A 10,375-nucleotide genomic window follows, 5' to 3' on the forward strand; every position below is an offset into this window, starting at 1 on the left:
ACAGTGAAGGCAAGTTGGAAGATCCAACATAAAATGCATGAACATTAGATAGTAGACAATGTTTTCGATGGACCGAACGGCTTACTTTCTGCTCCTATGTCTTATGGTCTTATGTTTAATGTCTTTTATCCATAACATGTACGTGTCTATATTGTACCTTCATGTTAATCAGATGTTGTAACAGCGGAGCACCGCCGATTCTATATATAACGGCGTCGTATGGCCATAAAAGGGGCAATGGGTGAAGGAGCATTCCTTTACCCAGAGTCTTCTGTTTCTTTTTTTTTATCAGCCAGACCCTCAGGGCTGGGAAAGGCTGATCTTCCTCTCTGCCTTCACCTTTCGAGTCTTCCTTCCATTTCGGTGAGTCCATTTTTCCCTTTAGTTTCACATTAGGAGTGACAGTGAGGGAGTGGGCGATTCAATGTGTCTGGCCCCAATCTGCACACAGTTGATCTCATGTGTCAAACAATATTTCTCATAAGTTGCAGCCCTGAGCATGCTGCTTCTCAAACGGTAGAGATTTTGGGGGAGGGGGCCAAAGTGGGGGCGGGGGGAGGGAGTCTTTAATTGTTCACTTCGTGTTTCTATTTAAGATATTATCGTGTTATCATTGGAGCTCACTCTGTGCCTTTCCCTACCACAAATTCTACTCAGAAATTTGCCAAATATAATGACAGTTTGCCTCTTATTCACCATGTTTGAGTTTGATATTGGCAATATGTAACCTTTTACGTTTAGTGAAGTGTCATAGAGTTATACAGCATGGAAACAGACCGGTTGGTCCTGGGGCCCACCTTCCCAAACTACTCCCACCTGCCTGCTTAACAAGGTTCCTCAGAATGCCTTGAAGGTGTTGCTGAGCAGTAATAATAACACCTTTCCAGCCACCCCATCTCTCGGTCTATGCCCATGAACAATGGAGCAGTTGAAATGCACACTAGCAATGTTTGGGGGGGGGCGGTGTTACAGCCAACAAGTGAAAATTGCGCTGGTTTCGTTAAGAAAGCAGGATGTGAGATCGCTCCTTGTTGCCCGGGTGGGTGAGGACTTGGTGTTCGTGTAGAAGCAGAACTCCTGTCACCATCCACTGAATCGCGGTCAGTCAATCCGCTGAGACCAGGAGCAAAAACAGAAATTGCTGGAAAAGCTCAGCAGGTCTTCCAGCATCTGTGGAGAGGAATCAAGGTTAACGAATTCAGGTCGAGTGACCCTTCTTCAGAACGATTCAGAGCTCGCTTGCTCAGCAAAAGCTGGAGAAACTCAGCAAGTCAGGCAGCATCTGTGGAGGGTGAAACAGTTCCTGCTTAGAGGTTGGGTCGCCCTTTGTCAGAACATTGGGGGGGGAGAATCAAAGCTGGAAGGCGATGCAAAACAAAGGGGCTTGCTGAGAGCCAGGGCACTGAAAGATCCCTCCCTATTCATGTTTTCTGTGTTCGCTTTGAACCCAAGTTTTTTTTTACACGGTCCCTTTCGTTGGGATCTCTTGTGGCAATCTAGGTGACAGTGCTTCGCTTTTGGATGTTTACATATGGATATGGTTCAAAGCAGTTCTGCTCAGAGCTCAACTCTTTAATATTGACACACACTTCCGGCTGGCTGGCTGTCAATTCTGCTGCATTTTGGAACTTTTACGTGTACAAGTTAACGGCATTTATATAACACGATAGAAAGTGCAGGTGGTAATCCCTGTAATATTTTCCCATTTACAACCGCCAATGTAGTGCGTTCAACCTCTGCAGCCCGGGATAATACTTGACAGCACTCTCCACTGTTCCTGCCAGCTCAAATCTTGCTCCGACTCTGCTGGAAAAACTGCCTTTAACTTTTAAATACAAACGTAAGTAGTGCTGGGGAAACTCAGCATGGTTAGGAAAAGTTAGCGTTTCAGGTCTGGGAGGACTCTACAAAGCTGAAAGGGGTCAGAAAATTATGTTTTTGACGCTGTTGACAGACAGGGGAGCGAGTGGACGGATTGTGAGGGTGAATTTGCCAGAGCAACAAAAAAGCAAAGGGAGTGCTAATAAAGGAGAGATAGAGATGTGAAACTTATCCCAGTTCTAATGAAAGGTTTGACGGGTGACCGCTGTCTCTCCCTGTAGCTGACTGTCTCCCCCATTTTCCACACTCAGTTCCAATATTCCAGCGTAATTTGCTTTTGGTACCTCGGACTGGAAATTCCAGGGGTGTGACCTAAATCTGGCGTCCCCGCAGCCGACAGGGAAAGTGATTCGCGATTGGGTGCAGAGGGCAGTGAGAGGAGCCAGAAACCTCGCCCACATACTCGGCAGGTCAGGCTGCAATGATGGGGGACACAGCAGAGCTGGACGTTTCGAATCGATGACCTTTCAGCAGCACGGAGCCATGCATACCCAGTGCCAAGCTGAGTCTTGGTCAGTATGTCAGAAGGGAGTTCACAATTCTCCTAGCCACCATTAGGCACCGCTGGAATCTGGTAGGCAGTAGACAAGGATAGGATGATGATGTCCTGCTGAAGGGCTTATGCCCGAAACATCGATTCTCCTGCTCCTCGGATGCTGCCTGACCTGCTGTGCTTTTCCAACGTCATACTCTCGACTCTGATCTCCAGCATCTGCAGTCCTGACTTTCTCCAGGTGATTTCCCCAACTTAAGTGCTTAGATCACCGTCTGGGGCTCATTGTGTGGGGAATAGCCGCCGCTCCTGCGAGAAACTCAAGGGATGTGAACATTGGGGAGACACGACAGACAACATGCATTGAAGTGGTTAGTGTACACTGCAGCGATTGTAGCAATTTGCCCAAGAAACGATATAAACCATACTCTTTGAAAAGTTAGGGTGTGCTCCCTAACAAGGATTGTTTTTGGTTAAAATGTTTCTGAACTCGATGCCTCCTAACGGCTTTGCAATTAATAGGGAGACCTGTACTGGAGAGGAGGGGCTGAGGAAACATTGACAGCAAAAAGTCGGGAAAGAAATCGAAAATGCTACATTCAACCATTGCTACTTGGAATGTAGTTAACATTAATTAATGCAGGTAATTTGCATAATTCTTGACCGATGGGTAGGTTGCAAACATTGACTTTGTTCTCATTAATGAAAGCCAATCATGAAACAACATTGGGGTTAAAAGGCAGCTGAAGTGTGTTGTGTTGCAGGGAGGGGTTAAACGGAAAATCCATGCTATTACTGTAATCGAGTCTAGCCTCTATAGTTCTGGTACGTTGGGCTGTCATAATGGTAGTTTGTTCAACCTGGCCAGTTAACGTTAAAGTTGCAAACTTATTGTGAGTTAGCGACCTCAGTGAGAGCAAAACGAAAATCTGACATGCTAACTGCTAACTAAAAATCTTCCAGTAGTGTTTGTCAATCGTTGCTGCCTGAAGGAGAGGTCAGATAATCAGGGTTAGAAGCAAGTAACAGGGAAAATCAGTTCTTCCACTTTGTGTGTCCACTTTGATATTTTGAAGACTGAGATCTGAGTTCTACATATGGTGGGTGGGTGCAAGGCTTTTGGAGTTATTATAAAAGCCACAGCTGATGCCTTAGTGTAGAAGCCTTTCTTAGAGTGGCACGGTGGCTCAATGGTTAGCACAACTGCCTCACAGCGCTGGGGACCAGAGTCCTGCCTTGACCTACTGTCTGTGTGGTGTTTGCACATATTCCCCCTGTCTGCGTAGGTTTCCTCCCACAATCCAAAGATTCACAGATCAAGTGGATTGGCTGTGCTAAATTGCCCATAGTGTTAAGTGCATTAATCAGAGGGAAATGGGTCTGGGTGGGATACTCTTCAGAGGGTCTTTGGGCCAAATGTCTGGTTTTCACACTGTAGGTAATCCCATCTCTTCCAGTTGGCACTTTTTACATTGATATGAAGCATTTATGAGACATCTGTTTCTGAGGGACATCACCCTTGAGTGAAATTTGAAGTGTAAAACCAGAAGAGCTCAATGATGCCCTGAATTCGCTAAGCACTACATAACTTTATTATATGGACTTCAGTAAGGTGTTCGACAAGGTTCCCCATGGTAGACTGGTTAGCAAGGTTAGATCTCATGGAATACAGGGAAAACTAGCCATTTGGATACAGAACTAGCTCAAAGGTAGAAGATAGAGGGTGGTGGAGGGTTGTTTTTCAGACTGGAGGCCTGTGACCAGTGGATACCACTAGGATCGGTGCTGGGTGATTACTGTTTGTCATTTACATAAATGGTTTGGATGTGAGCATAAGAGGTCAAGTTAGTGAGTTTGCAGATGACACCAAAGTTGAAGGTGCAGTGGACAGCGAAGAAAGTTACCTTGGATTACAACGCGATCCTGATCAGATGGGCCAATGGGCTGAGGATTGGCAGATGAAATTTAAGTTAGATAAATGTGAGATGCTGCGTTTTGGGAAAGCAAATCTTAGCATGACTTATACCCTTAATGGTAAGGTCCTCGGGAGTGTTGCTGAACAAAGAGATCGTGGAGTGCAGGTAGATAGGATAGTGAAGAAAGTGTTCGATATGCTTTCCTTTATTGGTCAGAGCATTGAGTACAGGGGTTGGGAGATCATGTTGTGGCTGCACAAGACATTGGTTAGGCCACTTTTAGAATATTGCGTGCAATTCTAGTCTCCTTCCTATTGGAAGGATGTTGTGAAACATGAAAGGGTTCAGAAAAGATTTACAAGGATGTTCCCAGGGTTGGAGGATTTGAGCTATAGGGAGAGGATGAATAAGCTGTGGCTGTTTTCTCTGGAGCATCAGAGGCTTAGGGGTGACCTTATAGAGGTTTATAAAATCATGAGGGGCATGGATGGGATAAATAGACAAGGTCTTTTCCCTGGGGTGGGGGAATCCAGAACTAGAGGGCATAGGTTTAGGGTAAGAGGGGAAAGATATAAAATGGATCCAAGGGCAACTTTTTCATGCAGAAGGTGGTGCGTGTGTGGAATGGGCTGTCAGAGGAAGTGATGGAAAAGGCATGTGGATGGGTATATGAATAGGAAAGGTTAGGAGGGATTTGGGCTGGGTGCTGGCAGGTGGGACTAGATTGGGTTGGGATATCTGGTCGGCATAATTGGACCGAAGGGTTTGTTTCCTTACTGTACATCTCTGACTCTATGATTGTATATAAGTTTTGGGGAAAAAAATTCTCCTTTTATAACATTTAAACCATCAACACATCTGAGCTTGTAAGGATAACGTTACTTAACCATTCTATTATGACTGCAGCGAGACCAGTAAATTAGGAGTTTCTGGCTGCGAATGTGTTTTGTAACTGATGATCTTGGACTAATACCAGTTTGCAGATTTGGTGTTGAAACATTAGCTTGCTCTGTCTCCGTGGATGCTGCCTCCGTGGATGCTGTGATCTCCAGCATTTGTTGATTTCAGTATAGATTCCAGCATCAAGATTTAATCTTGATGTACTTCACTGCATTCAATAAATATAATAAAGTAAGGTAGCAGAAGACTACCTTTTAAATGCTAAATATTTGCTGTTTTATCACCTGAATTTTCTTGTAACTTTATATATTGGTTTCTGGTTACCATTTACTGTTATATAGGCTTATGTCAGCCATTATACAAAACTTCAGTACAAGATGCCTTGTATGTGATGCACTTATAGTGATAAAAATTCAGATAACATTTATAATAAGTTTTAGGGCCAGAGCAGTTTGGAGTGATTTTTAGTTTTGAATTTGTCACATTTATCAAAAACAACAAAATATCAGTGACTGAAACTAATTAATCACAGTAAGAGAATTATAGGTTTTCAGAACAATATGCAGCTCTGAGCTAACTGGAGAAAGGGCTGTTTATAGTTTCTTAGATTCAAACAGCTGAAAAGATAACAGCCATAGCCTTTGACAAAGCAATGACTATACAAAGCAAAAAAAAAGTTTACAGCAATACAAAAAACAGACATTTGCCATGCTGCACTTTATAGCCTCCTGTAGAGTTCTCAAGCAAAGCATGTAGAGCCATAGAGATGTACAGCGTGGAAACAGACCCTTCGGTCCAACCCGTCCATGCCGACCTGATATCCCAACCCAATCTAGTCCCACCTGCCAGCACCCGGCCCATATCCCTCCAAACCCTTCCTATTCATATACCCATCCAAATGCCTCTTAAGTATGTGTGTGAATAGAGAGAGAGAGAGCCTGTCTCTAGATCAGCAACTGGTAGTGATGCTATTGTGATTCCCCTGGAAGGACTCTCAAACTTAAATATCAAGAATAAATTAGAAGTAGCTTGACAATGGGTAAGGGTAAGCAGTGCAGTAAGATAAGGAGATAAGTATCGTACATGAAATACTCAAGATGCCTCAACAGATTTTTCACATTTGCCAACTGGTTTTTATTTCCTTCTACTTCAACAATTCTTCCTGCATATTTCCCTGTGTAAAGTACAGAAATAATGCAGCTACTTGATAACTATTCCTTGATAGCTTGTCATAAGTACAAAAGAGTTTTGTTCAAAACTAAGAATACACAGACGTTAGTAACGTGCTGTAGACTCTCAAGTTACTTCCCATCTCTCTTCTTTGAAGGTTGATTGTTTGGTTCATTTTCTTATGGTTTGGCTGTTTCTTCATTCAACATATCACCACTGACAATTTTGGAGTGTGGACTACCTTGAAGGTCATTATGAATTATAATACAGAGATGGGAGCATACTTGCTGAGATACCTAATCATCCTTCCTGTGTATAGTCAGGCAGATGTGGACATGACTGCACGTTTAAAATATTGACTAACTCAATTTTATTTCAATAACAATATTGACAGAGATTAAATGAGACAAAAATTACATATTTAGACAAAACATCTGCCTGTCTAATTCAGATTAAAATGTTCTTTTAAAATTGCTTGTACTCAAATGCAATTCAATATTTTCTGTATACTAATTGAAATAATATGAATTTTTGTGTGTAGGTTTCCATAAAGATTGTCAGTCACCATGGCAACAAAGGTGTTACCATTTTACCAAAAGAGACACAAACACTACGGCTATGATTACCGCAACCTTGACACCCGATCAGTTGTGAAGAAGTACACCAGCAAAAGCAGTGTATCCAAAAGGTGAGGAACACAGTGGCATCTTCTCACCTCTCCTACACAGTGGGAGGGAAATGACCAGGCAGACACAAAGCAGGCAGCCTCTGAATGAACTTGCAGAATTGTTTTGAGAAGATTATTCTTGCAAACAGTGCAGACCAATCACTGGGAGTTCACACCAAATACAAAGCAGTTCCTCATATCTCTGACTTAAATGTACTTTTGCTTTTTGTTTACATTTGACTTTGTCTCCATGATCACTTAACAGTAATTTATTTTATGCCATGATGATGTGTCTGTGGAATATAAGACTTTTATCTTTTCCTCATAATGGCCTACTCCTGCACCTATTGTCTATTGTCATAACTCAGCCTCCCTACTCTCAGAATCATACACTGATCAGCATTGCATCTTTCTACAATTAGTCCAATAATTGAACATCCCTTTCATGGAATAATAAGGCTGCAGATTTCACTCCAGTATTTAACTTTTATTTCAAGTAATTAAAAAAACTCAAGAAATTTGATTAAGTATCATGACACTATTATTGTCATTAACCATTTGATTGCACATTTCTTGATTGTCAAAACACTTCAAATGTTTTGTATGAATTGTTTTAATCAGTTAGCAATAATGTAAGAACAAAAAAAATAGAAAAAATTACAGATGTGTCACTATGAAAACAGGATAGTAGAAATCACAAATATTGCTCTGTTTTTTGAGGCAATCACTAGCTTAATGCATAAGAAGTATTATTTATATAATTTTCCAAAAAGGAATTCATATTGTCCTACCCTAAAGATTTAAAACAAAAATCAAAACATATGGAACTGGAGGCAAACTGGATCTGAGTGAGAATAGTTAGGAAGTAGGGTGTTAGGTATGTATTCCAATTGGCAGGATGTGATCTGCAGTGTCCCCCAGGAACCTGGATTGAAATTTGGCTTTTTTATTTACAAATGACTTAGATAAAAGAATAGAGATCTGTAAAACATAGTTTACTGATAATGCCAATTTAAGTGGCACAGTAAGTACCGTAGTACAGATGACAGCAAAAAGTTGGAAAAGGAATTTGATTGATACATGAGTGTGTAAAATTATGAGAGAAAATGTTCAGCCATTTTAGTCCCAAGGAAGGAGATCAGAATATTTTCTAAATAGTCTGAATTTAACTGTAGAGAAGCAGAGAGATTTAAAGGTACACATACAGAAATCACTCAAAACCAGTTGATTGGTACAAAAATATTTGAAAGGTCCGATCGAATGTTAGCTTGTATTTTGAGGCTTGAATATACGAAGATGACTAAGTTTAGAATTGTATAAAACACTTGTTAGATCCTATATTAACTATTATGTTCAATTCTCTGCACTGGGCCTGTACACAGAGACATACTGACATTGGTACTGGTGCAGCTCACATTCATCAGAATGATACTGGGTGAGAAGGATTAAATTATGTGGAAAGATAAAGCTTCAATCCTTCCAGTACAAAAGATTAAGGGGAATCTAAATGAAGTAATTTAGACAATTAAAAGATTTGACACAGTTGGTGGAGAGAAACTCTTCTTTTAGAGCCAGACTTCCTGACGCATTGGTCATGATCCCCAGTGGAATTGGCTGCTGAAATCTGGGGGCTGAGACTTCCAAACTTGTAATGGTAAACTGGATGCCACAGGGCCCAGGAGAGCAATTATAGAAGTGATGGGCGCAATGGCCAGATACTTGGTCAGTTTGGATGGTCAGTACCTAAAGAAGCCAATCTATTTCTGACCACTCTCATTGATAGGCTGATCAGCCAATAATTGCTATTATGCTGAACCAAGCAGTTATTACTTCATTAGGACTTGCTAGAATGGATAATGTGCTTATTTTTTTCCTGCCTTGGATGGTTTAATTGGAAATTGTTGCAGCCTGTTGTACACAATGAATTTAAGGAGGCTGCCACCAACCCCACCTGACACTTCCTCCCACATAGTCACCAAACTAATTCCCAAGAGCAGCCTAGCTGCAAATGACACCAATCGCCCGAACGCTCTCGGTCAGATCCACCAACGTCAAGCCGGTGTTCTTCTCTGACCACTGCCTCCTGCTGGCCGACTGTCACCTACAGGATGAGCAGCGGGCTGGTAAGGGAACGTGGAAGCTGAACACCAAGCTGTTGACCCCGGGAAACATTGAGGAGCTCAAGAGGGACCACGCAGGTTGGAGAACCGTGAAGCCCCTCTTTGAGCCCCCAGCGGACTGGTGGAAAACAGTAAAAGGGAACATCAAGAGGTTCTTCATCCTCAAAGGTGTTCAGGAGGCGAGAGAGAGGCGGGGAAAACTGTCCCAGCTCCAGGAAAGTATGCAGAACCTGCTCCTGCTGCAGACAATGGGGGTGGATGTCACGGAGGACCTCAAGGGAGTGAAGGGCCAGCAAGCCTCGCTCTTTGCTTCGGAGGCCTCCAAGATAATCTTCCGGTCCAGGGTCCGCTCGGTGGAGCAGGACGAGACGTGCTCACATTTCTTCTTCCAGAAGGTGCACAAAGAGAGCTCTGTGCTCAGCAGCCTGAAGGAAGAAGATGGCTCGCTAAAGTCATCTCAGGCTGACGTCATGAGGATCAGTAAATCCTTCTACGCCAGTCTGTATGACGCGAAGCCGACTGACAGCGCGGCCTCCGAGTAGTTCCTGTCCTCTATCACGGAGGTCTTAGACGACAGTGGCTGGTCCAGCCTCTCCCGTGTTCTATCTCTGGATGAGCTGACCAAGGCCCTCGAGTCCTTCGAAAAGAATAAAACTCCCGGAAGCAATGGCTTACCGGTCGAGCTCTATTCCGCTCTGTGGGACTTGATTGGCCAGGACCTGCTGGAGGTGTATGTCAGTATGCTTCGGGCAGGTACCAAGAGTGAATCCATAAGGAAAGGCATCATCACCCTCGTCTACAAGCGGAAGGGGGAGAGGGAGGAACTCAAAAATTGGAGACCAATCTCACTGTTGAATGTGGATTACAAAATTATGTCAAAGGTCATCGCCAACCGGGTCAGGTCTGCTCTAGGGTCGGTGATTCACCCTGACCAAACCTGTGCTGTACCGGGCAGGAAGATCGCTGAGAGTCTCGCACTCCTCAGGAATACGATCGCCTACATGCAGGACAGGGGGGTGTACACCTGCTTCATCAGCCCGGACCAGGAGAAAGCCTTTGACAGGATATCACACAGGTATATGAGAAATGTGCTCTCCAAAATGGGCTTTGGGGAGGGAATCTGCAATTGGATCAGACTGCTCTACACCAACATTGTCAGTACAGTCTCAATCAATGGGTGGGAATCAGATAGCTTCCCAGTCAGATCTGGAGCCAGGCAGGGCTGCCC

The 10,375-nt window shown here is 43.3% G+C and overlaps 1 protein-coding gene across 5 annotated transcripts in view; it reads left to right on the plus strand.

Annotated features, from left to right (window-relative positions):
* Window positions 1-259: 259 nt before the first annotated feature.
* Window positions 260-10,375, plus strand: part of myom2b (myomesin 2b) — a 145,875-nt gene continuing 135,759 nt past the window's right edge. For 4 of the 5 annotated variants that reach the window (XM_043679203.1, XM_043679214.1, XM_043679173.1 and 1 more), the window contains exons 1-2: window positions 260-363; window positions 6,902-7,048. In XM_043679203.1, coding sequence (XP_043535138.1) covers window positions 6,927-7,048 — 122 coding nt within the window. In that variant the 5' untranslated portion in view covers window positions 260-363; window positions 6,902-6,926. Of the gene's footprint in view, window positions 364-2,592; window positions 2,616-6,901; window positions 7,049-10,375 lie in introns of those variants that run through there. The other variant, XM_043679184.1, reaches the window with a different exon arrangement.

Source organism: Chiloscyllium plagiosum, chromosome 3, assembly GCF_004010195.1.
Source record: "Chiloscyllium plagiosum isolate BGI_BamShark_2017 chromosome 3, ASM401019v2, whole genome shotgun sequence".
Classification (NCBI taxonomy): domain Eukaryota; kingdom Metazoa; phylum Chordata; class Chondrichthyes; order Orectolobiformes; family Hemiscylliidae; genus Chiloscyllium; species Chiloscyllium plagiosum.